Below are 13,128 nucleotides of genomic sequence, written 5' to 3'. Positions count from 1 at the left end.
CCTCAGGAACCCTACAACAACAACAGGAACCCTATACAGGGTGGCTATGAGTGGGAATCGACTCAAAGATGCTTAACAACAATGTGTCACCTGGCTGCAGCCCTGTAATTAAATTTGGTTTAGGAACAAAATGAAACAAGATAAAATGAAAAGTGTCCTTTATATCTCTGAATTGCCTGGAGTGGGACACTTTTCCTCTTCCTGGAAAGTTCCTCCTAAGTGAACTCATCTGAGGAAACCAATTCTTGGGCATGTTTTCCAGCCTCAAAGTGAGAATGTCTTTTCTGATGAGGTATGTGGCCCCTGTCTGCTTCCCTCCAGTACCCAGCCAGCCCAAACCAGGGCACACTAAGGAGGTGGGGCTACAGCAGTGGATAGGATAGGAGCGGCTCATGGAGCAGCATAAGGGATATGGACACAGTGGCATGGAAATAGCTATTGCATATACAGGTGAGTAAAGGAGGCCTTCACAGATCAAACCTAGGACCAACCAGGAAACCTCATGAGGAGACATCATCTTCTCCTTTGCATACCTGGGAGGCCAAGGTTTGTTTGCCCTCAAATAGAACTGCCTTGTGGGGTTTAATTGATAATAATCCTTACAGCCTCCTGGGCAACACTGGGTAGGGCTGAACCACCACTGATCTTTCAGTTAGCAGAGGACTCATCTGCTCCATCCAGGGATTCTAGTACATCATAAACACTCCAGAGATGCCAGTTATTGATTCTGCTGTTATTTTTAGTGTGAGCCAGATTAAGGTGCAGGAAATTAACTAGATGTTGGTGATTGATCCCCTGTGAGCTCTGATCTGGCCAACTTGCACCAGGAAGGGGAGTTAGAGGTCACTGTGAACATAGCTCTAATGATCTCCCCAAAAGCCACAGTATGCTAGGCTCCTCTCAACAACCGATAGAAAAAATGTTCCAACTTGTGTGTAGAACTAAGGCTCGTCCACTTCTGGAATTTCTCAGCCACCAGATGCCATGACAGATTGGATGGGATGGAAAGGACAGATGCAGAAAAGTAGATGTATAAAAAGGAACCCAACAGGAAAGCTCTAGGCAGAAGCAAAAAACAACAGTGTCTCAAAGCAGTTCTTCCTGGAGACACTAAAATCTTTTAAACCCCAATAAAAAAACACACAAAAATTTCCAACTGCCTAGACTTAGAGGAAACTCCTTGATACATTAGAAACACATAGGGAAGTATTGCTTCAGAGAAACAGTAGAATCTACTATCCTAAGTGTACCAGTTTGAGAAAGAATGCATTTTTTTCCTTCCCATCTAAAAAATTTCAGTAAACCCACAGATGCATGATCATGAGTTTTGATGGGAATTAAATTTCCATGTTCCTTACTTTTTGAGGCTGGTGAAGTCATTTTAGTATCCTTTCTGAGAGCCATGATCCAGACCTATGTCCTCTAATGCATTGCCTTACACTTACCCATTTTGAAGTGCCATGTTCCTTGGTCACATAGACAGGGGTGCTCCCTGGGTTTACCTTGCCAGCTGGACATGGCATAGCCCGGTGCCACCTGCACATTGGGCTCGATGCATGGCCTCCCTCAGGTTGTACAGTTTATAGGGGTTCAGCTGCACATGTAATGGTAATCAGATAAAAGAGTGGCCATGTGCCCAATGTATCCAAGCCAGAAGCAGGGCAGTGTGGACCTGCAAATATACTTACAAGATGATAGCTTGGCCCTACATCTGTTCTGTGCCCCTGGGCTCTGTTTCCACTTCAATCCCCACAGTCTGGTTCCCATGTGGGATCTGAGCACCACCTACTATGGGCCTGAGCACAGTCAGAAGCTGGTACTGCAGGAAGCGTTTGTGTGCAGGGTTAGGCTTTGGGTGAATCTCTGTGTCTCCTCGTAGAGAAACAACCAGGCTATGGCCATCTATCCTGGCTGCCCATCAGAATCACCTGAGGAGTAAAAATACAGATGCCTAAGATCCCCTGACCTTCTGAGTCTTAATCCTGGAAGTAGGTTCGGGACATCTCTCTGATTAAAAAAAAAAAAATATATATATATATATCTCCAAGTGATTCTGATGGGCAGCCTAGGCGTAAAGTTTAATGTTGGCGCTTGAGAAGAAGTAGGTTTAATGAACATTTGAAATAATGTAGGCTGATACTCTGCATATGATCTTCAGTTCCGTTTTGCACCTTACTCAGTTACAGCCTGTGATAGTATAAGGTTTTGTGTTCATTTGAATGGGTCAGAATTCTCCGTGGTTTAGCAGTTAAAGTGCAGTAATCCCCATGATCATACATAATACAATATAATCAACTTTATGATGAGATCTACTGTGAGCAGCCAATCAGTTGAAAGGAAGTTTCCTCAGGGGTGTGGAAACTAAGACAATTTCTGGTTTGGCACCTTAACTCTGGAGGTCCAACTGCAGGCATCTGCACTCTGAGCATACATTACCTGGTAGCGGTTATGTGTTGTGGAGTCGCTTCCAACTCACACGACCCTGTATAAGATTTCTGAGGCTTTAAATCTTTCCAGGAGCAGAAAGCCTCATCTTTGTCCTACGGAACAGCTGGTAGTTTCAAACTGCTGACCTTGAGGTTAGCAGTTGCATTTGTAACCACTACGCTACCAGAGCTCCGTAAGTTCTGAGTAGACCTGAGATTCTGCATTTCTAACAGAATCCAGTTGATGCTATTGCTTGAGAAGGGACCACAGTTTGAGAAGCAAGGCTCTAGAGAAGAATGCACAGGTGTGAACCTAATTTTGCCTCTGCTCTTCAACATTCCAGCCCAGGGCTTCTCAGTTGCCCAGCCATGTTGTCTATTGCGATGTTGGTCACGAAGAAACCCAAGTGAAAGTGCGTCTAGCACAGGATGTGATTACTCCTGATAGTGTTTGACTTGCTCAATCTCTTCCTCCTTTCTGAATCATTTATGCACTCTCTCCTAGTTCTCCTCCTACTCTCCTGGCCTGATCCTTCCATGTCTCCTTTGCACCCTCATGCTCTTCTGTCCTGCCATAAAATGTCAGAAGTCCTCGTGCTCATCTGCAGACCTCTTCTCTTTCCATTCATCCACATCCATTTCCATTTGAGTCACAAATGTCTATCTCCAAACCTGACCACTCTCTTGAGCTAGAGACCTAGAAGTCCAACAGTCCATTTGATTCTCAACTTAGATATCTCAAAAACACTTCAAACTCAATTTGAAGCTGAAATTGAAAACCAACTCCATGATATTTTTCTCCAAATGCAGTTTCTTTCCATGGATTTCTGTCTCAATAAATCAAACTCCATCAGAAATGAATGCTGGAATCCCAGGAGCCACCTACTATCTCCCCTACCCCCATTGCTATGTAATAAACTACCCCAAAAGTTAGTGACTTAAAACAATGACAATCTCTTATTTTGCTCATAAATCTGCAATTTTAATGGAGGTTGGCAAAAGCAGCTTGTCTCTACTCTGTGTGACATCAGCTAGGTTGAAACAGAGATTCTTGGGCCTCCTCACAGCACGGTGGTTGAATCCCATGAGCAAACATCTTTAAGGAAAGGAAGGGGAAATGGCCAATTTCTTAATGTTGGGGCCCAGAAACTGGCCCAACATCACTTCTTCCGCATTCTATTGGTCAAATAGTCACAGAACCCAGACTCAAGAGGAAAGGATATGAACATGACCTCTGGATGAGAGGAGTGTCAAAGAATTTTGGGATCTTATTTTAAAAACTGTTACATCACCCTATATACCTTTTACTCTCCCTTCTATGAATTTAAATTATCATTATGCTGGGATGATATTAACACTCCAGCATTTCTCAAATTTGTTCATTTTTCCTTATTTTCCTTGCCACCTCATTGATCTGTGCGACCTTTCCTAAGGAGTCCTGGTGTGGCGCTGTGGGTTAATGCGCCAGACTGCAAAGCTGTTTGAACTGCAAGGTCGGTGGTTCAAGCTCACCAGCTGCTCCTTGGAAACCCTATACAGGGTCGCTATGGGTCGGAATCAACTCAATGGCACTTGACAACAACAGCAACCTTTCCTAAGGGGTATTGTAGCCTCATAACTGATCTTATTTTGCCTATTTTACTACTTCCTAGCTGTTCTCTGCCCTGGAACCAGAACGACCTTTTAGAACAAAATTAAGACCATGTCCCTACCCCTCCTTAATGCTTTCAATAGCTTCCCATTGCCTTTATGATAAAGGCCCAAATTATTGTCATAGTCGGTTAGGCTGAAGCCCAACCCACACTTCCAGCCATACTGACAGTGAAGTGATCCCAGACCTGCTCTTTAGGAGGGCTGGAGGGAGGCAGTCTGGCTGGAAGAGGCTAGATAGCCACGTTGTCTTAAATCACCCGGATGGGTCTATAGGGTTACCATGAGTTGAACTAGCTTCAATGACAGGGTGATTTGCTTGTGTCTATTTGGAGTGGTAGTGGAAAACGAAAGGATATTATATGAGAGGAGTTATGTCCCCCAAAACACCCCCTTTGTGACACCCACCCACTGGGCTTGTCTTCGTTTCTGGAATATGCCGCACCCTATCCAGTCCATGACCTCTGCTCCTCTCTCAGCTTCCCCAGTCCACTCATCTCCCATTTTCTAGTGGCCCATGCCTGCTCATCCTCCAACCTCAGCTGAAAGACCCTTCCTCAGGACAGTCTCTCCTCATCCCCAAGTTAGGTCATGTTCCTGTTACATCATTATCAAACACACACCACATGCCACCATGGTGGTTTCCCACATACTTTTGTGATTCTTTGTTACTGTGGGACCCTCCCAGGGGACTGACTACCACAAGGGCTGCAGCTGTGTCTGTCTCTGCTTGCCAGTTTATCCCCAGAGTCCAGCACAGTGCCTGGAACTTGGGTGCTCAGCAGCCATTTGTGGGGTGGGTATGGATGAACAGGTAGGTGGCTTTGCCAGCAAGGCCAGGGGCAGCAGGATTGTGAAGGAGCTGCTTGGCCATCAGTGTTCCCATTCTGCCTTTCCCCCCTTCCTGCTTTCTCTGCCTCTACTTCTCTCCAAGACTCAAAACCAACAGGACCCTCCTTTCCTAATCTCAGTTCCTTCCGTCAAAATTTAACTGTCTTGAGTCTCCTCTTAGGGTTTGACAGGTGAGGACTAACTAGGGACATGGATGTATCTTGGAGGTTAAAGGAAGAGTCTCTCAACGCATTTTTCTCCTTCTCTAGATATCGTTGGTATTTTAGCAGGAGCTCCCCCCAATACCTTGACTCGAACCCCCTGCCCTGGAGTCTTCTCTGCCTCATAGTGACTCTGTAGGGCAGAGTAGAACTGCTCCATAGGGGTTCTGAGATGGCCTCATCCTTCTCCCACAGAGTAGCTGGCAGTTAGCAGGTGGAATGCTTAATCCACTGCACCACCAGGGTTCCTTGCTTTGACTTAAAGGAGTTATTAAACTGGGGGTTTCAGCATTGAGCCAGCTGATGGAGGATGGCTTTGACTTGGAGGTGAAGTTGAGTTTGACAGATTCAGGATTCGTTCTTGTCTCCTCTCTGCCTGTCAGTCCTTGTCCCTAAGCAGCCTTCTCAGGTCCAGCCCCAGGACATCAGTGTTCGCATTTGAAACCTGCCCTTCTTCTCTGCTACCCAGTGACCTTTGGTTGCTTCCTTGTTTTCTGCCCTGGTGAGTCAGGGATGCCATAAACACCTGGCTGGGGCAGAGCATGGCAACAGACAGTCACTTCCACTTAGGACTGTTACAAAGGTCGCTGGGAGAGGAGCAGGAGAAGTGATGGGTGGGGCTCTCCACTGTTCTATACCTTTCTGCCCCATACCACGTTATCTCCATCTGCACAGGAGGTTAATCCTTCACCTGTGTCCCAACCCCTCTCCTTCCTGGCTGGAACCTTGCTCCATCTGGCTTTTCCTTTCTCTTCTATTTTCAATCTCTCCCTTCCCTGAGACTTCCAAGTCCTGCTCCAGTCTCCTAGTCTGCAACCGTTCTCACGGGGAATAAGGAACCTTCGCAAGGCCCTTTGTGCCCCTCTGTTTCAGCATTCGCATCTTCCTCTCTTGGGCAAAGTGTTTGGACAGAATAGGCTTTCCTCACTCTCTACTTCCTCACCAGCCACTCTACCTGACAAACTACAACATGGCTTTATAGTCACAAGAGGACCGTGCGTTTGTTGCAGAACATTTGGAAAAATGAAAGTCTACAAAGAAACCCAAAATTGCCCATGATCCCAGAATCCATAAGCAACTCTTAGTAATCTTTTGTTATATTTCATTTTAGAATTGTGATTATTTATATGGAATTGAGATACTATTGTATGCACTATTTTGCATCTTGCTTTTTTTTTTTTTTTTTAATGCACGAGTTTAACATGGTGAATTAAATCCCTTGGGAACATCCCAAGTCCTACCCCTTCAGTAAAGGAGCGCTGGTAGCGTAGTGGTTGTGATCGGGTTGCTAACCTCAAGGTCGGCAGTTTGAAACTACCAGCTTTTTAGCGGGAGGAAGATGAGGCTTTCTGCTCCCATAAAGATTTGCAGCCTCGGAAACCTTGTGCAGGGTCACTGAGTTGGAACTGACTCCATGGCACATAACAACAACACCCCTTCAGTAAACCTTTCCATTAAGATGTATCTTCCTGGGTATAATACAGGAAGCCCTGGTGGCACAATGGTTAACTGCTTGGCTGCTAACTGGATGGTCTGTGGTTCAAACCCACCACAGAAGAAAGAGGTAGCAGCCTGCTTCTGTAAAGATTCACAACCTTGAAACCCTGTGGGACAGTTGTACTCTGTTCTATAGGATCTCTGAGTCAGAAATCAACTCAAAGGCAGTGGGTTTGTGGTGATGGTGTTTGTGTGGGGAGATGGGGGTGGGAAGGGGCTTCCCTCTTCCCTTTAAGCTAGCACCTTAACACATCATGAAGCTCCATTAGAATACTCGCTGGCCACCTCCTGTGTGTCAAAGTAGAACTTAGAAATTTTTCAGTAGCTGATGCTTTGGAAACAAATAGCCAGGCCTTTCTTCCCACACACCTCTGAGTGCACTGGAACCTCCAGGCTTTGATTTTATCATATTTTTGTAAAAGCATTTATTGTGTATTAAGTGAGAGGTAGCGTAGGGGTTACAAATTGGGCTGCGAACCGCAAGGTCAGTAATTCGAAACTACCTGCTGTTCCTCAGGAGAAAGATGAGGCTTTCTGCTCCCGTAAAGATTTACAGCCTCAGAAACTTTGTGCAGGGTCGCTATGAGTCGGAACCGACTCCACGGCACATAACAACAACAAGAACAAGTGAGTGAAGATTTAAAGGGCAGATCACCAGTTTTATATTCAACATATCATTGTAATGATTACAGTCCCTTCCATGCACCCTTAGCCAATAAACAGTATTTACCTCTCTTCCTTTTTTTCTTTCTGATGTACACATACCACATTGAAAATATATATTTGTTTAAATGTCCAAAGGGCACATTTTGCAATCCAGCCTCCTGACCGTAGGTACACTGCTTTTCTCAGTCTGTGGGCCACTCAGTCCATGGCTGCGCTGTTTCTCCATGTCATTGCCTCTGCCACCGTCTCTGTTGTCACCTCTTTTCTGGTTAGGATTCCTCACTCCTCTCATGTCTGCCCTCTTGATGGGTCTAGGGTCCCCTGTTCCTGAAATGACAGACTAACTGTTCCCCCCTTTTAGTTGCACCTCTTCTACATTTACAGTTGTAATAATCACCATTAGACCTGAAAACAATTACTCGCCATTAAATCATAAAATCCTATCCCGCCATTTCATTAGCTACCAACTGTGTCAACTACCTGGTCCATGGGGTTTTCCATGAGTCAGAGTCGACTTGACAGCAACTGTATTGGTAGGACACTGACTGACAGGGACCTCTTTCTTCCTAGGTAGGGAACATGCCACTAATCATTCATTCAACCTGGTTCAATTAGCACCCAGTTCTGTGTAGGCAGCTTGAGTGCAGGCAGGGCAAGGGGCAGCTACAGTCTGAGACCCAGACCCTCCTTAATGGAGAATGCCAGCTGGTGAGGAGAGGGGAGGCCTACACACATAATGACATCAAATAAGGATGAAGTGTGCCTGGTGTAAATGCTGGCTGAAACAATTGAGGGAGCTGTAAGGGCTAGGGTGTGGGGTTGAGCACACCTCTGGTAGTTTCTCTCCTGACTCCATGTTAGGAGAGTTTTACCAGCTTGTGAGCAAACTCCACAGAACTGATCTGAATCAATAGATTTCTAATGACCCATGTTGAACAATCAGCCCAACTAACATTTGCTATGTTCTGATCCCACTGCCTCTCATTTTCTTGCAACCATTAGCACTTCAGGACAAACCAGCCTACAAGTGTGAACTGCCTGGCTCTCCCCAGAGACCATCACTGTCTCAACAGGAGAGTATACTTTCTAGTCCTGGGCGGGCAGGGTCCCTTCTGGCTTCCAGCACCACCTCCCAAAGACTGTGGTTTGTTGAAGCAAATGGATTTTCCTAAGTGGAGGCATTGCTGCCTATTTCCCAAGGGTTCCCATAATGTGCTGTGCATAACTCAAGCAGCCAGGTCCATCAAGCATTTCATTATCCACGGATCTATTACTTTCCGTTTGGCTCTCAAGAGACCGTTTATTATCTTCTAAACAAACCTTAATTATTTACAAGCAATCATCAAGCTGGGTCTTCACACCCCACTCCCTTAGGGAGGTTAAATGACCTATTTCCATCTGGAGAATCTTGCAGGTTTGGCAACCCCTCTTAGGTCTCCTTTGGTCCTTTACTTGATTTGGAGGCAATTTCTCTAGTCCCTGGATGGCACAAATGGTTGGTGCTTGACTACGAACCTAAAGATTGATGGTTCAAACCTATCTAGCAGTGTCATGGAAGAAAATCCTGGTGAACTGCTCTCATAAAGACTACAACCAAGAAAGCTCAATGGAGCAGTAATACTCCGTTACACATGGGTCACTATGCATTGGAATCAGCTTGACAGCAAAGGATTTGGGGTTCTGAGTTTGGGGAATTTAAGTTTCTATAATTGTAAATCCTACCTATTGTTCAAGTTAAAATTCATTCATTTTCACAGCACTTATTTGAGCACTTCGTGTATGTTAAGCAAGGAGTCCTGGTGGCTCTGTGGATTAAGCAATGAGATATAGGATCAGCTCTGGACTGTGAGCCACAGGGTCAGCAGTTCAAACCTACCAGCTGCTCCTCAGGAGAAAGATCAGACTGCTCTCACAAAGATTTTTTTTTTTTTAATTTAACTTTTTATTGTGAATTGAATGAAGGCTTACAGAGCAGATCATCAGTCTTACATTCAGCAAATCATTTACATTTTTAGAAACTTTTTATTGTGAATTGAATGAAGGCTTACAGAGCAGATCATCAGTCTTACATTCAGCAAATCATTTACATTTTTAGAAACTTTTTATTGTGAATTGAGTTTATAGAGCAGATCATCAATTTTATATTCAACAACATATACTTTGTTTTAATCTCCTAAATATCACTGGTCCCATTTCTTCTTTTCCTTCATTCCTTCTGAACTCTGTTGTTGTTGTTATTGCTAAGTGCCATCAAGTTGGTTCCAACTCATAGTGATCCTGTATAGGGTTTCCGAGGAGCAGCTGGTGGGCTTGAACTGCCAACCTTGTGGTTAGCAGTCCAGTGTTGATCCTACAGCGCTACACCAGGAGTCCTTCTGAACTTTGTTCTTAGGTAAATGCTGCCCTTTTAATCTCAAATGGTTGACTGTTCTATGATGAGCATACGTTACTCGTACTGTTGTCCTTCCTTTATACCTATGTATTATTTGGTTGAAAATTGAGCCAGAGGAGAGTGAGCTCAATTCCAGATGGGAAGGGTGAACAAGAGTCATAGTTTCAGGCTTCCACTAGTCTCTGTGTAAACAGTGAGTTTAGTCTTTTTTATGATTTTGAGTTTTGTTCCACTTTTTCTCCCACTCTACCCAGGCCCTTCTAATGGGATCCCTTTCAGGGCAGTTGGTAGTGGTAGCTGGGGCCATGGAAACTGATGTTTGCATGGTCTGTTAGTCCATTATACAAACTGTTTCCAAGCATCTTCGTTTCTGTTTTTGTTTTTAACTTTTTATTGTGAACTGAGTGAAGGTTTACAGATCAGATCATTAGCTTTACATCCAGCAAATCACGTACTTTGCTTCATTACAATGATTGCAATCCCCTCCATGTACCAACAGTTAACAGTATTTTACCTCTTTTCTCTTTATTCCTCCCTGTGTCTTCTACTACCTTCATCTTTTCTCTGCTAACCTCTTTCTTGTTGTATATTGTCTACCCTGTCATCCATGTTAACATGAGTCTAACTTCTAGCCCATGAATAATTTTCCTTCCCCAACTCCTCAATAACTATCATTGATTGTTTCTTTTATTAAGGAAAGCTTTTCTTAACTTTTTACAATACTGATCTCATACAACATTTATCCTTTTGCGATTGATGGGTAGCATAGTAGATTATGAGCTGGGGCTGCTAACCACAAGGTTAGTAGTTCTGGTCTGCCAATCACTTCATGGGAGTACTGGTGCAGTACTGTGAGTTAATACGCTGGACTGCAATGTAGGTTTGTACCGCAAGGTTGGTGGTTCAAGTTTACCAGCTGCCCCTCACTAACCATATACAGGATCATTAGGAGTGGCAGCCGACTCCACAGCACTTAACAACAAAAACAACAACAATAATTTCACTCAGCATAATGTCCTCTAGGTTAATCCATGCTGTGAGGTATTTAGCAGATTCATGCTTCTTCTTCAATTTGCATAGCATTCCATTGTGTGTATATGCCAGTTTGTTTAACCATTCTTCTGGTGTTGGGCATTTAGGCTGTCTCCATCTTTTTGATTTGTCTCTAGTAGACAGCATATTGAAGGATCCTGTTTCCTTATCCATTCTGTTCTGTCTCTTGACTGGTACATTTAATCCTTTTACATTCAGTGTAATTATTGATAGGTATGAATTGATTGTTGTTATTTTGTTGTGTGTGTGTTTTTTGTGGTGTTGCTGGTTTTTTGTTCCACATAATTTTCTGTGCTGAGTTCATTTTGTTTGTGGGTTATTTTCCACTTTCTTCATTTACGTTGTGTTAATGTTACTAAATCTTTCTGGTTTTCCTCTGTTTTCATTTTGATGTGAAAGTGTATTAATTTACTTTGAGGTTACCCTGTAACTTATTCATTTTTTCCCTGTTTAAAGCTGTCTCTTTTATCTATCTACTTGACTTCCTTGCCATTTGGAAGATCTGCATCTACACTATTCCCTCTTTTTGTTTGTAATTGACTTCATTATAAATTGATACCGCTGGTTCCCTATTTCGCTAGCTGGATTGAGCTCTGGGTGATGTTATCATGTGTGTTAATCTCAGGTTGTTGTTGGTTCTCAGTCCAAAGAACACCCATTAGCATTTTTTGTGAAGTTGGTGTTCTCATTACAAATTCCTTTAATTTCAGTTCATCAGGAAATATCCTAATTTAACCATCATATTTGAAGGACAGTTTTGCTGGGTAGATGATTCTTTGTTGGCAATTTTTTCTTTCAGATTTTTTAAATGTCATCCCATTACCTTCTTGTCTGCATGGTTTCTGCTGAGAAATCAGAGCTTAGTCTTATTTATTCTTCTCTTTAGGTAACTTTTGATTTTTCCTGAGCTGCTCTCAGGATTCTTTCCTTGTCTGGTTTTGAAAAAATTGATTATGATATGTCTTGGTGATTTTCTTTTGGAATATATTCTGTTTGGGGTTCATTCAACCTCTTGTATGCTTATCTTCTAATCTTTCATGATGTTAGGAAAGTTTTCTTCCAACAATTCTTCAATGATTGTCTATGAACTTTTTATTGTGTCGTCCTGTTCTGGAATTCCAATCACCTGTAAGTCGTTCTTCTTCGTGGTGTCCCATATAACCTTTATGCTTTCTTCAGATTTTTAAATTCTTTTTCTTGATTTTTCTCCTAGCATACTAATATTGAAAGACTTATCTTCAAATTCACTAATTTGAGTTCCATTGCTTCGAATCTACTTCTTTGCCATTTCAATGTATAGTATATTTCTGAAATCTTACTATTAATCTTCTGGATTTCTTGTTGTAGGGTTTGTATTGTTTCAAAATTTGTGTTTATTTTGTCTGTTTTATTTTGTAATGTTTTCCTGAATTTGTCTAAAGTTTTTTCTGTGTCTTGCTTTCCTCAATCTTTCCGTCAATCCATAAAAGGTACCTAAATATCATTCTTTTAAATTCTTTCTTCAGTTAGTTCCATGTCCTTTTCTTCCTCAGAAATGTTTTCTGGCTCTGTGTCCTCTAGATGTAGTTACGAGAATGGTAGCATGTATCCCATTCTCATTCATTGTTTGTGTACCTCTGTTTAGGGTGGTTGCTGTCTATTGTTGATCAGGTGGTATAGAAGCTGGTCTTAGCTCTTGTCTAGAGGTGAAACTGCAAATGTTATGGTTGTGGCTGGGCTGTATGGGCAAGGTTGAAGTCTCCTGTCTGGTGGGAAGGAGAAAATCCCTCCTCCCCCCACTCCCCATACACACATACAAACAAACAAAACAGAAAAACAAACACAGAACCAACTATGAAAAGAGGAAATAATAAAGAGAAAAAATAAAAACCATAAACAATCAGAAAAGCTATGGACAATATTGTGAAGTATGAGTATTCTAGAACACTTCATTGTGCTCATGAGGAATCTGTACCTGGACCAAGAGGCAGTTGTTTGAACAGAACATGGGAACACTGAATGGTTTAAATTTTAAAAACGTGTGCGACCAGGTTGTATTCTTTCACCATACTTATTCAACCTGTATGCTGAGCAAATAATCTGAGAAGCTGGGGTCTATGAAGAAAAACATGGCATCAGGAATGGAGGAAGACTCATTAACAACTTGCGATATGCAGATGATACAACCTTGCTTGCTGAAAGTGAAGAAGACTTAGAAGATTTACTGATGAAGATCAAAGAGCACAGCCTTTGGTATGGATTACATCTCAATGTAAAGAACAGAAAAATCCTCATCACTGGACCAATAAATGGCATTCTGATCAATGGAGAAAAGATTGAAGTTGTCAAGGACTTCATTCTTCTTGGATCAACTATCAAAACTCATGGAAGCAGCAGTCAAGAAATCAAATGA

General features: G+C 42.8%; 1 protein-coding gene across 1 annotated transcript in view; it reads left to right on the top strand.

Moving 5' to 3' along the window:
- The first annotated feature begins 392 nt into the window (after window positions 1-392).
- Window positions 393-13,128, top strand: part of GPA33 (glycoprotein A33 (transmembrane)) — a 59,945-nt gene continuing 47,209 nt past the window's right edge. Inside the window, exon 1 of the mRNA XM_006876001.1 lies at window positions 393-450. Coding sequence (XP_006876063.1) covers window positions 393-450 — 58 coding nt within the window. The remainder of the gene's footprint in view (window positions 451-13,128) is intronic.

The sequence above is a fragment of the Chrysochloris asiatica genome, unplaced genomic scaffold (assembly GCF_000296735.1).
Source record: "Chrysochloris asiatica unplaced genomic scaffold, ChrAsi1.0 scaffold00349, whole genome shotgun sequence".
NCBI lineage: Eukaryota > Metazoa > Chordata > Mammalia > Afrosoricida > Chrysochloridae > Chrysochloris > Chrysochloris asiatica.
This window is presented reverse-complemented; position numbering and strand designations above follow the sequence as displayed.